The sequence below is a fragment of the Aspergillus tubingensis genome, assembly GCF_013340325.1.
Source record: "Aspergillus tubingensis WU-2223L DNA, scaffold_6, whole genome shotgun sequence".
Taxonomy (NCBI): domain Eukaryota; kingdom Fungi; phylum Ascomycota; class Eurotiomycetes; order Eurotiales; family Aspergillaceae; genus Aspergillus; species Aspergillus tubingensis.
This window is the reverse complement of record NW_023336280.1, coordinates 741,801-760,976: the sequence shown is the minus strand read 5'-3', so window position 1 is coordinate 760,976 and position 19,176 is coordinate 741,801. Positions and strand designations below refer to the sequence as shown.

The 19,176-nt window shown below is 50.7% G+C and overlaps 8 protein-coding genes across 8 annotated transcripts; 4 read left to right on the top strand and 4 right to left on the bottom strand.

Moving 5' to 3' along the window:
- Positions 1 to 649: 649 nt before the first annotated feature.
- AtWU_04027 (uncharacterized protein) lies at positions 650 to 2,198 on the top strand (the record flags this gene model as incomplete). Its single annotated transcript, XM_035499138.1, has 2 exons — positions 650 to 1,430; positions 1,495 to 2,198. The coding sequence occupies 2 exons, from the start codon at positions 650 to 652 to the stop codon at positions 2,196 to 2,198; spliced, it is 1,485 nt and encodes a 494-aa protein (XP_035355031.1).
- A 716-nt stretch (positions 2,199 to 2,914) lies between these two features.
- On the bottom strand, positions 2,915 to 5,117 carry AtWU_04026 (polynucleotide adenylyltransferase; the record flags this gene model as incomplete). Its single annotated transcript, XM_035499137.1, has 7 exons — positions 2,915 to 2,986; positions 3,123 to 3,240; positions 3,290 to 3,404; positions 3,448 to 4,054; positions 4,113 to 4,324; positions 4,373 to 4,896; positions 4,969 to 5,117. The coding sequence occupies 7 exons, from the start codon at positions 5,115 to 5,117 to the stop codon at positions 2,915 to 2,917; spliced, it is 1,797 nt and encodes a 598-aa protein (XP_035355030.1).
- A 571-nt stretch (positions 5,118 to 5,688) lies between these two features.
- Positions 5,689 to 7,053, bottom strand: AtWU_04025 (homoserine acetyltransferase family protein; the record flags this gene model as incomplete). The annotated part of the gene is made up of 6 exons (XM_035499136.1): positions 5,689 to 5,771; positions 5,828 to 5,907; positions 5,956 to 6,103; positions 6,164 to 6,273; positions 6,336 to 6,831; positions 6,909 to 7,053. 6 exons carry the CDS (start codon positions 7,051 to 7,053, stop codon positions 5,689 to 5,691), a joined length of 1,062 nt encoding a protein of 353 aa, XP_035355029.1.
- A 1,057-nt stretch (positions 7,054 to 8,110) lies between these two features.
- Positions 8,111 to 9,496, top strand: AtWU_04024 (aminoadipic semialdehyde synthase; the record flags this gene model as incomplete). Its single annotated transcript, XM_035499135.1, has 1 exon — positions 8,111 to 9,496. The coding sequence occupies one exon, from the start codon at positions 8,111 to 8,113 to the stop codon at positions 9,494 to 9,496; it is 1,386 nt and encodes a 461-aa protein (XP_035355028.1).
- Positions 9,497 to 10,959: 1,463 nt separating this feature from the next.
- On the top strand, positions 10,960 to 12,066 carry AtWU_04023 (uncharacterized protein; the record flags this gene model as incomplete). The annotated part of the gene is made up of 3 exons (XM_035499134.1): positions 10,960 to 11,201; positions 11,272 to 11,481; positions 11,562 to 12,066. 3 exons carry the CDS (start codon positions 10,960 to 10,962, stop codon positions 12,064 to 12,066), a joined length of 957 nt encoding a protein of 318 aa, XP_035355027.1.
- Positions 12,067 to 12,528: 462 nt separating this feature from the next.
- Positions 12,529 to 13,678, bottom strand: AtWU_04022 (putative mitochondrial phosphate carrier protein (Mir1); the record flags this gene model as incomplete). The annotated part of the gene is made up of 3 exons (XM_035499133.1): positions 12,529 to 12,913; positions 12,968 to 13,387; positions 13,539 to 13,678. The coding sequence occupies 3 exons, from the start codon at positions 13,676 to 13,678 to the stop codon at positions 12,529 to 12,531; spliced, it is 945 nt and encodes a 314-aa protein (XP_035355026.1).
- Positions 13,679 to 15,116: 1,438 nt separating this feature from the next.
- On the top strand, positions 15,117 to 17,103 carry AtWU_04021 (alpha-amylase; the record flags this gene model as incomplete). The annotated part of the gene is made up of 8 exons (XM_035499132.1): positions 15,117 to 15,186; positions 15,258 to 15,665; positions 15,722 to 16,311; positions 16,359 to 16,382; positions 16,432 to 16,452; positions 16,500 to 16,722; positions 16,768 to 17,020; positions 17,076 to 17,103. The coding sequence occupies 8 exons, from the start codon at positions 15,117 to 15,119 to the stop codon at positions 17,101 to 17,103; spliced, it is 1,617 nt and encodes a 538-aa protein (XP_035355025.1).
- A 70-nt stretch (positions 17,104 to 17,173) lies between these two features.
- Positions 17,174 to 18,796, bottom strand: AtWU_04020 (glutathione synthetase; the record flags this gene model as incomplete). The annotated part of the gene is made up of 1 exon (XM_035499131.1): positions 17,174 to 18,796. The coding sequence occupies one exon, from the start codon at positions 18,794 to 18,796 to the stop codon at positions 17,174 to 17,176; it is 1,623 nt and encodes a 540-aa protein (XP_035355024.1).
- Between the last annotated feature and the right edge of the window lie 380 nt (positions 18,797 to 19,176).

Below are 19,176 nucleotides of genomic sequence, written 5' to 3'. Positions count from 1 at the left end.
AACAGTCCATCCTGACTGTCCCTTCTTTTTCTTTGCGTCATGCTCTTCATTCTACGTTAATCACAACGTGTCTGCTAATGCACTCTCCTATGTCGTGTCTAGGGTGGTTTTGGTTCTGCTTTGCATCAATTCGCGAGGATTGAGGTTAATTGGGGAGGAGTGTCGGGATACAACCAGGGGTTTTTGTCTTCTTTTTCTTTTTTTCTTTCTGCTTCTCATGGAAAATACAAGGGAGGACATGTATAATGACGGATTGGAAGCCCATATGTGCGATCATTGAATTTCCTTTTGTCACTTCATTTCAGTTCACTCACGATGACCGGCTTGCATTGCTGCACATGTCATGGCGCTTTGGGGGATTCTGCATGGGTTGCTTGTTTGTCACTGCCCTGATCTTCCTATGGATATAGCATGCGAGACAGGAGTTACCTTATTGAATCGACCAACATTTTGGATCCATCAGTTGTGTCCTGTTCATGATATCATTGCTATTTGGTGGAGATATCCAGCTGCATCGGCTTTCTCTCCGATCCCCGCTTCCCCTCCATTTCAACTCTTCTTGCTCCACCTCACATTATATTAAAGCATCTCAATTGCTTCTCTCCCCAAGTGAACTCCCCCAGAAACCCTCCCACGCAATTGACTAACAATGGCCACTCCCCGCGAATACCCCGTGGTGCCCCGCGAGAGCACCCTATCCCAGCTGCCCCCAGAATCCTCCCTCAACGCACAAGACCAAATCTCCGAGCTCCTCTCCACCGCGTCCCTCAGTCGTCTCGTCGTGCTCGACGACGACCCAACCGGCACCCAGACATGCCATGACATCGCCGTCCTCACAGTCTGGGACATCCCAACTCTCCAGGCCGAGCTGCAACAACCCTCCCCGGGCTTCTTCATCCTCACCAACTCGCGCGCCCTACCCCCCATCGACGCCGAGAAGCTCATCCGCAATATCTGCGAAAACGTCAAACAAGCCGCCAGCGTCGCCGGAACCACCGTGGACATCGTCCTGCGCGGCGACAGTACTCTCCGCGGCCACTTCCCCCTCGAAGCCGACGTCGCGCAATCCGTCTTCGGTCCCGCCGACGCCATCATCCTCGCCCCATTCTTCTTCCAAGGCGGCCGTCTCACCATCAACGAAGTCCACTACGTCGCCGAAGGCGATAACCTCGTCCCCGCCGGCGCAACCCAATTCGCCCGCGACGCCACCTTCGGTTTCAAGAGCTCCAACCTCCACGACTACGTGCTAGAGAAGGCGCCGGGACGATTCACCCCGGAGCAAATCCACTCCATCACCATCGAGGACATCAGAATCAATGGACCTAGCACCATCTGCGACAAGCTCCTCGCCTTGCCCAAGGGGAGCGTGGTCATCGTCAACGCCGCAGCGGAATCAGACATGCACGTCTTCGTCGCCGGCTTGCTCAAAGGTACCTAACCCCCCATCCCCATCCCCCTCCCTCAACCCTCAACCCCAATCTAATCAACTCACAGCGAAATCCCAATCCCAAAAACACTACCTCTACCGCACCGCCGCAGCCTTCGTCTCCACAACCCTCGGCATCCGCCCCCAACCCCCTCTAACAGCCTCCTCCTTCCCCTCATCCCAGACCGAGACCCAACCTACTAAGACCGGAACCCTAATAATCGCCGGCTCCTACGTCCCCAAAACCACCGCGCAGCTCAACCACCTAACGACCAAGCACGGCCCCGGTGGCACAAACACCCTCTCTATAGTCGAGCTCAACGTCGAAGACATCATCGCCTCCTCTTCGACAACAGAAGACCCCACTTCCCTGGACCCCATAATCACCTCAACAGTAACATCCGTCGAATCCTCCCTCCTCGCCGGAAAAGACGTCCTCGTCATGACAAGTCGGAAGCTCATCACGGGGGGAGACGAACTCTCCAGTCTAGCGATTGGGGGCCGCGTGGCGGAGGCGTTGGTGGAGGTGTTAAAACGTGTGAAGGTACGGCCGAGGGTGATTATTGCCAAGGGGGGGATTACGTCGTCTGATGCGGCGACGAAGGGGTTGGGGATTAAGCGCGCGATGATTTTGGGACAGGCGGCGCCGGGGGTGCCGCTTTGGAGGTGTGATGAGGAGACGGCGAGGCATAGGGGTGTGCCGTTTGTGGTTTTTCCGGGGAATGTTGGGGGCGTGGAGACGTTGGGGGAGATTGTGGAGGGGTGGAGGTGATGAATCCCCTTATGGGGGGTTAGATTTGTATATATGGAGGCTACTACTACTAGATATTTGCTCTGCTATAGAGAAAGTGGTGATGAGGTTAGAGTGGCCCTGGGCCACAAATTGTACCTTCATTTGCAACTAGACCTAGTAACTGTAACTGTAACTCTGGCATATACACACCAGAACCTAAGGCAGACCAGGGGGGAATGAACGCTATGTACAGCTGCAGAATTATCTGGCCGGGTCTGTCTCGCCTCACTCTCTCTCTCCCTTCCAGAGAAAAAGTCCGGCTCTTACAGCTGCTATCATATCATGGCTGGCCGTATTCTAATATACCTGCATGAGAGAAGAAAAGCAAGAAGCAAAAAGAAAAATGGGAACGCAATACGATGATGACAGTTGCGGCAAATGATGGTTGGTCAACAATGAAAAAGAGAAGAAAGAAGAGTAAACCAACCTTGTACATCTGACCTCCCGGTTATCCGAGCTGGTGATCGCAAAAGAAATTTGCAATGCACACCAGATCAACTGCGGTGATGGTCAGAGTCAGTCAGCTGGGGTTATTTGCTCAAATCATTAATGTATGCTCATCCAAATTGGTGGGATTTGGTTGGATTTCAAACCCGGATACCGTGGTGTTTTATATGGTTTGTGTCTCTTGGACTGTTTATGGGGGCCTGCCCCGGCGCGAGTGGGAGCTTCTTCAGACTTCATATGAACTCAATTCAGGCGGGCATTGCTGTGTTGGCGATTCCGTTGGAGGGGACTTGGCGTTTGGCAGCGGGGTGGGACGGGTCCTACGCAGACAGTCGATATCAGTCATACCCAAACACGGAGAACGATCGAGCACTAGGCGACTTGCGAAGAGTCGAAGTTCGTATGGTAGCCGGTTCGCTGCTCGTAAGCTACTTTGGCTTTCTTGCGTGCACTTACGTCCAAGGATTCGATGTTGCGTTTCTGGCCGCTGATCTCGGCTTTCTTGACGATCTTCTTCTTCGGGCGGGTAGGGCGAGTCTCTCCCGGTTGGAACACATCCTCGGGAAGATCAAAGCTGACGGGAGTTAATCGGAAACTTATGCTGCAGGTAACAGGCCACTCACTTGCGGACGTGGGTGATCGCTAGATCATTGATACCGGGCTGGTATCCTGGCCACGAGGTACACGTCGACTTGAAGATCTGGGCATCGGTCGAGATATCCAGCGACCGGGAGGCACCTACAAAGTCAGTGGATTCACAAAGGTGGCCGATCCTACGTACCTGGCTCGAGTGGCTTGAGCTCCAACCCGATATAGTAAGTCGTTGTGTACATGACGTGAGTGTCGTCAACGGGCTTATTCTCAGCTGCTGCAACATCAGTGTTCTCTGCCCCGTTCTGAGCCGCAGCCTGGTGGGCCGCATCCTTCATCTCATCGGTGGTCTCAGTCTTTGTTCCCTTATCTTGGTACTTGGTAGACCCGGTCTTGACAGCCTCGATTTCCTCCTCCGAAGAGACACGATGAACTCTCTCGAATCCCTTCGGGAAGGGGTGCGCGATGGCGATGGTTGCTTTCCTGTCCAGAGCTCCAACAAGGTGTCTGATCTTAGATTCAACAAGACCAGACCAGACCGACTCTGCCTCCTTGGTTCTGCTCGATGCGGTGATGCTGAGGTAGTATTTGTAGTCCTTCGTGAAGAATGTGTGTCGCGCGAACAGATCTTCCCAGCGCAGCTGTTTCAAGAAAATCTTGTCCACGATGTCTCCACCACGCTGGAGTTCACGAAGAATGACTGCTTTGGTGGACATGGAGACGTTGTGGGTCGCACACATGGAGGGGTAGGCAGGAGTGATGATAGGCATCAGGTGGAAACGGTCGCCGTGGTAAATCTATTTCTCATTAACGGCCATGCCAAAGCTCCTATGTGCTCCTGGGCCTTATCCTTACCTTCGGATTCCAGACCTTCATCTGCAGAGGCCCATCTTCAATCGGCTTCAATAGAACCGGCTGAGGCCAAGCCCACTTGTTCATGATCCGGAAGAATTTGCCCACAATCACCGAGCCAGTAGCCTGGGGGTACAACTGACACACTCTCGCGACTAACATGGCCCAAGCAACACCACCCGGGAAACCGACAATGTTCGAATAAATCGCACGGCCTGTGAAAATTTAGTAAAGCCCATCTTAGACAAGAGTAGAGCGCTTACGCTGAGCCCAAAGCTTAATAGCGCGCAAAGCAAGTCGGAATGTCTTCTGCTGGGGCACGAGCTCCAAAATCTCGTCCGTCACACGAGTGCCATTAAGCGACCGCACCTCCCTCTCATCCAAACCCCGCAAGTAGTCATTGTTCTTAAGATCCAAGTTCATAGGAATGGAAGGAATGATCAGGCGAGCAAAGATCAAATCGATACTGATGCCGGACAATTCGAGTTTGATGATCGGAACGTAGGCGTCTGGGACCGGAGTCATCTTTTCGATAGCTCCCGGAGCAGCCATCTTCTCTAAAATCGGGGGGAAATCCGAAAAGAAATCATCGATAATAACATGCTTTGGGCCGACAACCAAGGTATCAATATCCGAGCCTGGTCCATAAACACCCAGGCGATAACTTCCGTACGTGAAGATCTTCCCACCGGCGGCCTCGACAGCTGCTTGAGAGAGGCCCTTCTTCCGACTGACTGTTTTGACAAATTCGACGGTAACACGCTGGATGAGCTGCAATACTTGTTTCCTAAAGCGCAATTGCATGCTTAGCGCCCATGCCGGTTGACCTTCACGAAACCATCACGGATCGGCCTCTTACCTTCGCTCCGTCTCCGCAGGGCTCTCGAAATTATTCTGCACCTTCAACTCCGTGATAAGATCATCGTTTGCTGCAAGCTCGTCGGGGGTCGGTAGAACGGTGGAGATGGGAGGGGTAACTCCCCATTGTCTGACTGGTGGTGCCGCCATACTGAAAGTGTCCAAGTGAAATGAAGTATTACAGAAGCATGCGCTTGCGCCGTCGACCAACAGAAAGCAACTCGGCACAAGAACGGGATGAGAAAGGAACGACTGAAGAAGAAAATGAAGATGTACTGAGACAAAAGAGATATCTGACCGACGAACCAAAGACGAAAGAAACCAGCGAAAGGAAAGGGACGAAGGGAGCAGCGCAGAGGGATCGGAGTTGGGAATGAGGAGGCGCTGCCTGGCCGAAAAGAGCAAAGGTTTATCGCCTGCTGACTCAGCCTATCAGCGATCACGTGTGGCTACTAATAGGTATGTAACACTGGGGATGGAGGTGTCTAGACGCCACCAGCTGTTTTAATTTTGTGTATATTCAGTCTGGCTATATATATGTGTTGTGGCAGCGAGTGAATGAAAGAGATGTTGACTACAGATAAAGTAACACCAGGAAACTCGCTACAGTACTAAATCCTCAGTGATGCCGATCAACAACCAATCACTTGGCGTGTATCGATAACACAGTCTCCCGCTTATCGGAGGCAAAAGAAGAGGAAGACAAAGACATGAACAACATTCAATTCTTGTCAAAGAACTCAGCCAGCTGCTCATCCAGCCATTTGACATCCTCTTTGCTTTGCCCTGGACCGCCAGCCCAGTCTACAACAGTAAATGTTAGAGTAGATTTTTGTTGATACGATATGGAACACACTTACGTCCCCAGATCGAAGGAAAGACCTTCAGAGTCCCAGTCCCTCGCTGCATGAAAGCAACCTCGTATTCCGAGTCTTCCGGTCTGTGGACGGGTGTCAGCGGTGACCATGCCTAAAAGGACGGTACTTACGGGAAGTAAAGGTCCGTCTTGCTGGGTAACACCAGGGTTTTGGCCTTGATGGCGCCCAATGCTTTCTCAAAGTTGCCATTGTACGGCTCCTGTTTGGACACATCACCATTCTGCCATGTTTGCAGCATCGTCAAGAGGTTCCCAGGATCTAAAGCCTGTCAGTAACAAACACACATCGGTACAACACAGCACCATGCTGCTGACCGACCTTTAGAAAGCGCCCAAGTTTCCCAGAAGTTCTGCATAAAGTCCTCTAGATCCTTGAATCCCAAGGCGGTTTCATACAGCTTTTCCCGGTAAAATGCCTGTGAGAATCCCCTGCACCAGTCACTGCGTTAGCATACCAGCGGCAGACAAACAAAGGTCGGCCTGGCCCTTACCATCCTGCATACCCCCTGCCAAACGCTTTCAAACCAACCTCCTTTTCTGTGTCACTCCAGGTCCGCAAGGATTGCTCGGCCTGAAGGAGGCCGCCATTGCCGGACCCCGCCGATGGGATGTGCTTTGCAGCCAGCAGTGCACTCTTGACGCCCTCCAAAAAGATCTTATTATGAAGGGAAGTTCTTGCAGAGCCACAAAAAGGGACCGCCAGGTCCATGAAATCAGGGTACTGGGTGGCCCATTGGTAGGTTTGGGCTGCTCCCATCGACCACCCAATCACTGCCCTCACATGAGTGATCTTTAGATGCTGTGTCACTAGCTGGTGTTGGGCACGGACGTTATCATAAAGTGAACATTTTGGGAAATGTCCGGGATGGGCGTAGTTTGATGGAGAGGTCGATTGACCGTTGCCGAACAGCGCAGGGACGATGATGAAGTATTTCTTGGGGTTGAGGGTCTTGTCCTCTCCGATCAGCCAGTAGTTGTCGGAGAGCACTAAGTGAAATCAGACGATTGTTAATCAATCAAGAGCAGTCTACAGACTGTTTGGATATTTCAGAGATGTTACATACATCCAGAAAACCAAGAAGGATAGACAATTGCGGGGGAGGCGGGGTCTCCGAAGGTCTTGTATGCAAGGTGAGCATCAAGAAGCTTCTCTCCGCTCTGAAGCTCCCAGTCGCCCAGTTTGAAGGTCTCGTAATCTTCCTGCGACATTTTGAGTATGCAAGTTTATTGAACTTGGGTGGAAAATAGGTTGCGCACAGGTGCAAACTGATGCAGTGATGCAGCAATGCGTGAGGGGATGGATGGGGGGAAGATGGTGCTGATGGGCTTGGTCAATTGGCGGCTACAATCGGGCTGGTAAGTTGCCGAATCCCCTCCTCTCCTCATGTCTGTCTCTCTGTTCTAATCAAGGCTAAGTGTGATTATTGCCTGCACTTTCTACTACTATTATCTATCAGCCAGCTTATCACATGGTCTCTTGGAGTGGAGGTGCTTATCGGATGTTATCTACGGAGTATCCTGATAAGCCATTGCTGTCTCGCTGTCTGTGGTGCCATCGTCTTGCTGCTACTCTACAAGATGCTGGCAACCGGATATACCTGCTCAAATGCTATATTAAATTTATATGACACCTGCTATTTTATGCTCCATGGAAGCATCTGGTATAATTCAAGGACCCAGACTAGGCGCACCAGCACACATGAGATTCGCCCAGCTTGTCAACATCTATCAATAAATCCAAAGGTGAGAGTTGAGTCTCCAGGCAAGTACATGACTATAAGTCATTGTAGCTAAAGAAAAAATTATCAGCCATTAGGGGGTTTGTGTTCCAATCCATAAATAAGTAGTATACCGTATCCTGTTGGGGCTGAGCCATTGTAGGGCTTCTACACTATCCATCCAGACAGGTCCAGGGTATTGAATGAATGATGACCATGGACAGACTTCCCATTGTTTGGGAATATATGTGCTGCAGCCAAAACATTTTTGGAAGAATGACATAAGTCTCTCTCCTAGTAGTATCTGCCAGGATTTTACCGCGCAGTCAAGCTAGATCGTACGTACTAGTCATGCCGGCCTGTCACTGGTTAGATAATCGCCTTCCAGTGAGTCATTCATGCTACACCATACAATCCCACCTGCAGGCATCTCTAGTTAACAGAAACAGATATCATCATTCAAAATATCATCTTGTTTTCTATTTAGCTTAGAAAGATAGGAGTTTCAATTGAATTCATACATTTACTCAGTATATCACCCCTCCACCATGTCGACCACCACCAAGAAAACCCTCCTCCTCGGCGCCGGCTTCGTCTGCGAGCCCGTCATCCAAGCCCTCTCTGAAGCAGGCGTTCACGTCACTGTCGCCTGTCGCACTCTGCAGAGTGCTCAGACTCTAGCCAGCAACTACAAAAACACAACAGCCATCGCCATCGACGTTTCCCGCGACGCTGCGGGCCTGAACGACGCCATCACCAACACAGACATCATCATCTCCCTCATACCCTACATCTACCACGCCACAGTCGTGGAGGCCGCTATCACCCATCGCAAACCCGTCGTCACAACCAGCTACATCTCCCCCGCACTATGGGCGCTCGATGAAAAAGCCAAGTCCGCAGGAGTGACAGTGCTCAACGAAATCGGTCTAGATCCGGGTATCGACCACCTGTACGCTGTCAAGACAATCGACGAGGTGCATCGTGCGGGAGGGCAGATTCGATCGTTTACAAGCTGGTGTGGTGCACTTCCTGCTCCTGACAATGCGGATAACCCGCTGGGGTATAAGTTCTCGTGGAGTCCGCGGGGTGGTCTTCTTGCATTGTTGAATTCGGCACAGTGGTACAAGAATGGGGAGCTGGCTACGGTGGAAGGGAAGGACTTGATGGCTGCTTCAGAGCCACAGAGTATAGTTGATGGCTTTGATAACCTGGTTGGGTTTCCGAATCGGGACGCGGTTGGGTTTCGTGAATTTTATCGTATTCCTGAGGCGGGGACTGTATTCCGCGGGACTCTGCGCTATGCCGGGTTTCCAGAGATTATTCGTGCCTTGGTGGCTATTGGGTACTTCTCGCAGGATGAAATTCCTGCGTTGAGCGTGACATCGTCCGCCGCTGTTACTTGGCTGCAGTTGACTGCACAATTGCTGGGTCTGTCGGTCGAATCCTCCGAAGGAACGGTACAGGATGCTGTAGCGGAGAGGGTAGCTTCTTTTCTGTCGACCGAAGAAGTCAGTCGTGTGATCACTGGTCTTCGTTGGATTGGCTTATTCGATGCGAGTGCTGTGGGTGGGCGTGGTACGCCTCTTGACACACTGTGTGCAGTATTGGAGCGGCGGATGGCCTACGAGCCAGGCGAGAGGGACATGATCATTCTGCAACATGCGTTTGACATTGAATATGCGGGTGGGTCAAAGGAAAAGAGGACGAGCACGCTCGTTGAATACGGAGAGCCAACTGCTCCCGGGTCGCGCAGTGCTATGGCGAAATTGGTGGGATTGCCTTGTGCAGTGGGCGTACTGGCAGTGTTGGAGGGTCGGATTTCGCAGAAGGGAATGGTGGCACCGTGGACGACTGTAGAGATAGCGCGTTTGCTGCGTGAGGAACTGAGTGAGCGGTTTGGAATTGAGTTACAGGAGAGGGTTGTTGGATAGTTTTGAAGTCGATCGCAATGCGATATTGAACCGAGCAGCAAATTATGTTAGCTCCGTAATTGCCAGTATCTGACCAACATTGATCTGTCCTATACATGAATTCTTGTCTATGCGCAAGGGCTGCAAGCATGATGAACCGTGCTGCCAGGTCAATCCCCCAACAATAAAAGCAAGCGTCCAGTGTAACGCATAGCTTTTGACGGACTAGTCAACTGAGCGGCCAAATTCACTGCGATCATAATTTCTAACTGTTAGCTTGTCTACTGACAAATTCACCAACCCGCGAGATCAACAGGATCAGCCGTCGCGACAATGGCACTGACTGTGATCCCGCGGGCTTATCTCAAGCCTTGAAGGCCTGTGCTTTTCTTCCCGCCGGGCTCGGGCAACAACCCGACCTAACCTGGGGGTGAATCAACGCCCCCAAGCTTACTGCAGGCACACCTGCTGCAGGAATGTTTCACAGTGCTTCAGATGCAGCTTCTCAGAGGCATGTAAGCTGCTGGGCTGACTGACTGACTGACTGTTAAGCGGATCCCCGCACGGCTACCATCCGTCGATGGAACTGGGGAATTCGCCCTATCCATCCCTTATTCCCTCCCTCTCCATCAGGGTCGGTCTGCAATCTCCTATTTCGGCCGTCAAAGCGGTGGTCATGGCTCGGACTGTCCTTTCCTCCGTCTTGCCTATCCACTGGGTAATTTCTTCACTGTTCTAATCGACTAGTTTGTGGAGCAAGACGACTGCTGCTAGAGGATAGTCATACGCGCCAAGTCACGCCCTAGCCGGTCTCATTTCACACCATGACCAGCTGCCATTTTCGTGGCAGAATCATCAAAGAAATCACAGCATGGGAAGAAGTCAGAACAATCAGAGTCGACTGTGGATTCATACATAATTATAGATCTTCCCCGCACACGAGGAATGTCCAGCCTGCATGTTATCTGTGGCTGAGCACCGTCAGCCAAAAACGAGAGAATGATCGTCGTGAGGGAACTGCTCCGTGGCAGGAAATGAGGCCGGACGCTACTAAACAAGCGCGATGATCCACGACCTCACGCCATTCGTCCAATCACTCCAAAACCTGCAGTCCATCAGCCACCGGCGTGTGTTCAATCGTGATGGTGGTTGCAGGCTGATGCATGAGCACCCGTTCTATATTTGTCCTCCTTTTTTTTCTGGCTGGGTTTTCTTAGTAGTCTTTAGTTGTTTAGTCTAGAGTCCGTCGTCGAGGGTTTGTCCATCCTTGCTTATCACAAAACACCTTTAATATGTAGCTGTCGCATTCCTCACTCCACTGTCTGCTGCAGGCTGTGTTCTGCTACTACTTTACCCTCCGATTCCAGTGAATTAGCTGCCTTTCTAGTACCATTCCACACTCAATTATGATCTACTAGAAAGTTTTCCTACTACCCCATGATAGAGAACCCACAGGATCAGTCGTGAGCGACCATTTCGCAACTATGGCATATACCGTCGCTTCCACGGCATCAATGAGCACATATGGCTGGGATTCCACTCCAACTCTCTCACCACATTACTACAGTCTATCTCAGCAGCCATCACCTCAACCATCACCGCAACCACAACACCACCAACAGCCACATCTACAGCTACAGCTCCAACAAGATCAAACCGACCAAGAAACAATCAGCACATTCTGGCGATTCCTAGCCTCAAGTTCCTCCTATCTCGTGCTAGCAGGGTACGCAACCAACCCTACCTTCAATATTCAATCAACCTCCAACCTAACCCATCCAATTCAAAAACAATAGCTTCCTAGTCCTCCCCCTAGCATTCACCACCACCACCTCCTCCTCCTCCAACAATAACCCCAACAATGAAAATACAACAACACCATCCACCGACCCAACAACCACCATAATCGCCGCATCAGTCCTAATCGCAATCGGCTACACAATAACCCTCATGCTAATCTTCTTTCAAAGACACGAGCGCCAATACCTCCTCCACTCTATATACATGTACATTCCCCCCTCTCACCCTCCACATCCCTAATCAATCACGAATCATCCATTAACATAAAATTACCCAAAAAACAAAGACCAAACACAACAACCTCCCTCCTCTCCCTCCTCAACATCCTCCTCAACATCCTCTGCCGCCATCCAACCCAATCGCCCGGCCCATTATCCCCGGTGCAAACGACCAGCCTCGTGCTACCCAGTGTGTTCGCATTTCTGTATGCTCTGGGCGCGTTATCCATTTATGCAGGTGACATGTGCATCTTCACCACTACCACCACCACCACCAGCAGTGATAGAGGCCGCCAACGGAATAATTATAAGAAAAAAGGCAAGAACAATCAACTACTACCACTAACAGAGGAGGAAATGCAACGGCAGCAGCTGCAGCGATTGCTGGATCAGAACTCGAGTCCGAGACGTGGACCCAGTCCGAGGGTCGTGCAGAAGACGTTCCGTGTCAGTGCGCCGGAGAGGATTAATCCTGGGAAGGGGTGGGATACGTTTACGCCGGATTTGAGGGTTGATGGGGGTGGCAATGGGAATGGAGGTGAGCATGGGGGTGGGGGTGGGAGGTGGGTGTGATTATTATTGACTGTTTGGTTTTGGGGGGTGGAGGTTGAGGGATGGGATGGTTGGTTATGTTGATGTTGAGGTGGCCTACTGAGTGATAATAATAATATGAAGATAATGTGTCAACTGACTATAATTTATGGATGGTATGTCGAGTGGTGATATGCGTGGTGTTTGCTAGCTACGTTGCTGCACCCTCATGAGGCTATTCTATTGTATACTACATAGCCTTATCGCATGTCACAAGAATACGGAATGAGTTACTAACTACTCTTCAAGAGAACTGGCATCCTCAGTGTAAGTTCACTTTTGACTTTTCATATACAGACACAGATATCAGATGTTGCTCTATTCCATTTTGCGATCTCCAGACTTCTCTTTTTACCAGAAAAATCTATTGAAAACACTGTTTACGCAACGCAGGTCTAGTGAGCATTATAATACACCAAAAAAATTCCTTCATCACTTCCCCATCTATTTGGAGATCTCAACACCACCGGTGGCACCGAGGACACGCTTGATGTCACCGTAGATGGCGAACTGACCAGCAGTCAAGGTACCAACCATGAACAGACGAGCACCGATACCGGCGTAGGAGCCACGGAAGCCGAGCTCCTTACCGATCTTGATCAGACGGGAGACGGTACCCTCACCGGGCTCACCAGGGGTCTTGTTGATCTTGGAGAGCATGGTGTCGGCGGGCTGGGAGACAAGGGCAGCAGCGAAACCAGCAATGAGACCGGAGCCAAGGTTGATAGCAGTCTTGGTACCATCGCTAGCGGTGTTCTTGTCGACCATACCGTAGATAGCCTCAGCAGCCTTCTCGAAAACGACGAACTTGGCCATGGTGTAGGGAACCCTGAGAGATTTTTAGCATATGACTTGGTGTTTCTGCTGCATCAAGGGAACTTACTGCTTGAAGAGGATAGGACCGAAACCAGAGTAGAAAGCACCGACACCCTCGTTCTTGAGGATCTTACCGAAACCGCTGACAAGACCGGTAGCGAAAGTGGGCTGGGAGACGAGACGGATACGGGTGGCCTCAAGAGGGCAGAGAGCGATATCAGCGAAGAACTCAGCGGCAGCGGAGGAAGCAAGGTAGACAGCGGTGCGGTTGTTGGAGGCAGTCTCGAGACCGAGCTGGTTGATCCACTGCTGCTTGAAGAACTCGTAACCACCGAACTTGAAAGCACCCTGGAGGAAGTAACCGGCGGCGGTAGGGCCGAGACCAGTGAGGAGAGCGCCAGCACCCTCGTTGGCAATGACCTGACGGAAACCACCGATCATACCACGGTTGTAGGTGACGGGGTCAAGCTGGATTCTGGTCTTGACGCTGCAGGACGAAAGAAGAGCACGTCAGCAACGGGCTTCTGGATAAGGTGGTCGAGATGGAACAACAATCGAGTCGCACACTCGGTCGGAACAAGGCGCGATCGAAAGCGACAAATCGACAAATCGACAAACGGCGACATGATCCGACTTACACATCGACAGGGGTGAGAGCACCGTGGGTGACGGAGCAGCAGACAGCACCAGCGAAGGCGAATCTGGAGTACAGCTGGAGGCCGGAGAGCTGGGGAGCAGCAGGGGCGGCAGGCGCCTCCACCTTAGCGTTGGCAGCCATTTTGTGTGTATGGGGGGTATATGAAAAGAAGAACAGAAAGAAGGGAAGAGAGGAGTGTGGAGAAGAGAGGGAAGAGGAGAGGAGAGCGAAGCAATTGAAGCTTTGCAGAGTTTGGGAAAGAGAGGGAAGAAAATGGAGACCCGGAAGGAAGAGGATTTGAAAGGGATGGCCGGCGGGCTGCTTTGGCACTAGCGGCACCCGAACCCGAAAACTTTTCGCGGCCAATGCGTGCCTTGCCACAAAGCCTTTAAATCCGATCGCCCGGTCAACCAACAAATGAACGAGCGAACAATAACCCCGTCATTGAGCACCAGCGTTATAGTCCCCATCTGATTGACAGCCAGAGAGGACCAATCTCTCCCTCCGTCATAGCATCGAATTGTTTTTGTGTTTGATGTGTTGTTGAAGATCGGTCACCTGCGGTGTTCCACCCTTAACTCCGGTTCTTCCGGGCAGGGTCTTCATTAGGGTGACTAGGGTCAGGTGCAGGCCAGGTTAGACGGGGAAATGGCAACAATCTTCTGAACTATAACGGGGATTTCTATAGTAGAGTATCTTAGAAAATGACTTGCTACGATGTGCTCTTGAACCCAAACACCTATCATCTTCTCATCACTGTTTGATCTCTCGCGACTTAGTTTACCGAGGTCTAAGACAATAATAAGCCAGGTATTGCGACAACGGCAGCCTCAGGCATACAATGTTTGAAAATTCGCATCAACAGGAAACATCTTCCCTTCTCTGGCCATGGTTTCTGCGGCAAACTGAAACCGTCGAATCTATCCCTTTCGCCTCTTCCGAAACCTCACGACAAAGTTAAGAGAAGGGTCTGGTTCGGCAAATAACCATTCCATCCTCATCCTCAAGTGACGAAACCTGCCATGGCCGCCAAGCCGTGCTGCCCACTGATTGGTGCACTTTCTCCTTTCGGTCAACGGTAAGCCGACGGAGAACTTCTTGCTCGGTTCATAACAATTTTGTGCGCAGTCATCCCCTCAGGCATCAACATTTCATCCTCGGATTTGGTGTCTAGCGTTGCGACGCGATTGATGCGTTACATAGACCAGTATACGTGGTGGAATCTGCAAGGAACGCTCCAGAAACTATAGGAGAACTCACTGGAATTATGGTTTGCGCCCGACAGGCACAGCAACCAGCCCCATCTACTATTTAAAGTATCAACGCACTAAAAACAGGAGGCTTTAGTGGCTGTTCTTTGATCGACCATCATGCCTTAAGATCATACAAGACAGCTATCACCAATATGACGTGTTTTGCAGTATACAGTTGATACATCTAAGATCTGAACAACAGTGGAGGCGATTTTCTTTAGCACAAAATTCAATCCCTCGCAACTTCGCACTCAAATAGGATACCTGTCCTTCCTGTTCACCCTTTCTGGTACTGTTTCAAGAAGTAGGAAGTACTGCGTTTCTCCATGTTATCTTTCCTCCTATGTTGCCATCCTAAGAAGAGGAGGGAGAGACAAATATGGAAGCAGATTGAAGGTTAGTCTCCGTAATCATCAAGTTGCATCTTCTTAGGACTTGAACCCACGCTTATGTGTGTCCACCAACAGAGGAAGCTGAGCACTTGGATCAGCTTCCATCATGGGATGCTCCCGACAACACATTGATGTTGCAAGCCTTTGAATGGCACGTGCCAGCCGACCAAGGCCATTGGCGTCGTCTTCACCAGGCCTTACCAGACTTCAAGGCGATTGGTGTAGACAATATCTGGATTCCGCCCGGGTGTAAAGCTATGAATCCATCTGGTAACGGGTATGACATCTACGATCTGTATGATCTGGGAGAGTTTGGACAAAAAGGGTCCCAAGCTACCAAATGGGGTACAAAGGAGGAGCTTCAGTCCTTGATAGCTGCCGCCCAGGATATCGGTATAGGCATTTACTGGGACGCTGTTCTCAATCACAAGGCGGGAGCAGATTACACAGAGCGCTTTCAAGCTGTCAGAGTTGACCCACAGGGTATGCCAGCTCTGCCATTATTAGCTCGGGTGCACCTACTAACTTAGGGGCTTTAGAGCGTAATATGGAGATCGTCCCTGCAGAAGAAATAGAGGGCTGGGTGGGGTTCAACTTCTCTGGACGTGGCGACCAATATAGTTCGATGAAGTACAACAAACACCACTTTAGCGGTATTGACTGGGATCAGTTACGTCAAAGGAGAGGGGTCTACAAGATCCAGGGACATGAATGGGCGAACGACGTCGCTCATGAGAATGGAAATTACGATTATCTCATGTTCGCCAATCTAGACTACTCTAACGCAGAAGTACGTCGCGATGTTCTAAACTGGGCCGAGTGGCTCAACTCTCAACTGCCTCTACGGGGTATGAGACTGGATGCCGTCAAACATTACTCAGCTAGCTTTCAGAAAGAGCTTATTGATCATCTCCGAGCTGTTGCTGGGCCAGACTATTTTATAGTGGGCGAGTACTGGAAAGGCGAGAGCAGGCCACTGGTTGAGTACCTGAAGCAGATGGACTACAAGCTATCATTGTTCGATTCCGCTCTGGTTGGACGGTTTTCAAGCATTTCACAGACACCAGGGGCTGATCTTCGCAACATCTTCTATGACACATTAGTACAGCAGTATCCAGATCATTCTGTCGTAAGTTGATTGTTATCTTAATGGGATCTCTTACTGACTACTAGAAGACATTCGTTGCAAATCATGACACTGTGAGTCTGATGTTTCCTTTGACCTCACTCGACTAACTTAGGTCCAAAGCAACCAGGACAATCTCTCGAGGTACGTAAACAGCACATTTTGGCTTAACAGATTTGACACATGGCCAGGCACCAGTAACATCATTCTTTAAGCCCCTCGCATACGCCCTCATCCTTCTCCGTGAACAAGGGCAGCCATGCATATTCTACGGAGACCTCTACGGCCTCCAATCTGACGTCAAAGACCCAATGGCACCTTCCTGCAGGGGCAAGCTGCCCATCCTCGCACGAGCTCGAAAGCTTTACGCATATGGCCTGCAACGAGACTACTTTGACAAGCCGAACTGCATTGGTTAGTACCTGCTTCATTATCCTCTACCGCAGACTGACAGAATAGGTTTCGTCCGCTACGGCAACCGTCGGCACCCCTCTGGTCTCGCATGCGTGATGAGCAACACAGGCCCATCAAGAAAGCGGATGTACGTTGGTCGACGACACGCCAAGGAGACATGGACGGACATTCTGCAGTGGTGTGATCAGACTGTTGTCATTGATCCCAAGGGATACGGAGAGTTTCCAGTTAATGCGATGAGCGTGAGTGTGTGGGTAAATTCTGAGGCTGAGGGGAGAGATAGCCTCACAAATCATTTGTATGTCTTCGCTTGTAGTCTGGGTATTGATGATGTGCTGATGAGTACTGAACAGCGATGAGGATATATACAAACTGGCTTAGTCGCCTGGGATCCATGATATCTATATAATAAAGTACTACCCAAACGATACACTGCAGTCACAACCAGCAATCAAACCAACAACGGCGTATCAAAGCACCCAAACCCCTTAACCACACTCATCTCATCCACATCCGCAAATTTCGTCTTCAACGACCACCCCACAGTCTCATTCCTCAAAATATCCCCCTTCTTCCAAATACACAACCCAAACACCCCCAACTCCGAAACCACATCCGACTCCTCCACCCCCATCCTCGACATCAGCACATTCCGCACAACCGGGGACCTAATCCTCTCCATCAACACATACCTCCCCCACTCCGCTTCCGAACCCATCCTCAAAAGAAACCCCGGGATATCCTCCCCGTAAATATTATGCCCACCGCCTTCCAACGACGGCTTCAGTATATACCTCCACGCTGTCTCATGATTCGTCGCCAGCCCCCGCGCATATCGCCCCTCCTCAGAATCCCCATCCATCGGGTACATACCCACAAACGTATCCCTAATGACATTTACCTTCTCCTCCGAATTAAGAAACCTTTCCAGTACCCCCAGACCCATAATAGCCTGCTGCACCTTCTTAAACGTCAACACATGTCCCAGCACCGACGGACACTTAATAGCCCGCGACTGCTCCAACCTAACCCGACATTCTATCCCCACAGCATCATACTCATGTACTTCGAGCCCAGCGCGCAAATACACAACCGATATCTCCACCGGCTTGCTCCCTTCACCCTGTAAATGCGGATAAAACAGCAATTCCCGGTTCCCACCAAGACAAGTCCTCCCCAACACATCATCCCCCCACTCAACTCTATACGTCGGGACAGGAACATCCCTATCCCACAGCGCATACTCAATAGGTACCTCATCAGCAACGTTAAAGTTATCCGGCTGGACAACGAAAAGCACACCCGTCTTGGTAGCCAGATCACTCCTAACCGGGCCATATATATCATGCGCCGTAGCAAGAGAATCAGCTAAGCCTTTGATATTCTCATTCGTAGGCAAAGAGGATAGCGTAATTGGACTTTTCTCCCTAGATTCTTCCCCGTTCGCACTTGACAAAGAATGATCATACACCCCCGTCCTCGTCAAATACCGATGCATATCCACCACTTTATTCGCATGGCATCCTCCCGCGCACGCGATGGTGTTGAACTCGACTTGCTTGAGCCTCAATCCCGCATTTTCACTTTCTTTAAGGCTGATCCCAACTTCAACTTCAACTTCCTCCTGATCACCATTACCGTTCCCAAAAACATGAAGCATGTAATCCGACCGGAACAACCCCATCGAGATATCTGACCCGTACCCCCCTCCTCTTTTACCCTTCATCCGCAGATGGATCTCCCATAATATCCTCGAGAAGGAGTCTACAGGGAGGAGAGGTCTAATGACGGCATCGTACAGCCAGGACTCGTTGTCTGAGAGATGGGCGTAGAGCTCGTTGTAGATTGGTTGAAGGGTGTGTGCGTGGTGGAATAGGGCCCTTGGGAAAGGGGTGGGGAAGATGCTGGTCGAGACGGGGTAGCTGCTGCTGTTGCTGGTGGTTATGTTGTGGGAGAGTTGGGGTTGGTTGAGGTGGATGTGTTTTAGGTGCATACCGTGGGTTAGTTGGTAGTTGAGGATTTGGGCGGTTAGGTGGTGGTGGCTGAGGGGGTCGGGGGTCGTGGGGGGGTACATTTTTATGATGGTGGTGATTATGATGATGATGAGGTTGTTTTCGGGGTATGGGTTGTTTGCAAAATAGTACTAGCTGTGGTGTGGTAGATGTGGTGGAGGTTATGGTTTGGTTGTATGTTGTAGCTGAGGATGGGGATAAGGCTGAGAGTGCAATGTGCACTGCCTCGTTTTGTGGGTGATTGGTTGGTGTGAGAGGTGGTCTTATAGCTGCTGGTGTAATTTATATTCATGTCGTTAGTTTAAATTCTACGAGCTGGTTGTTCTGGCGTTTGAGATGGTTTACATTATCATACCTCCATCGAGGAAGATTGTTTATAGATGATGGTGGTACTAGCGAGTGTAGCGCGATGGGATGGTAAGTAGTGTATATATATAGTACA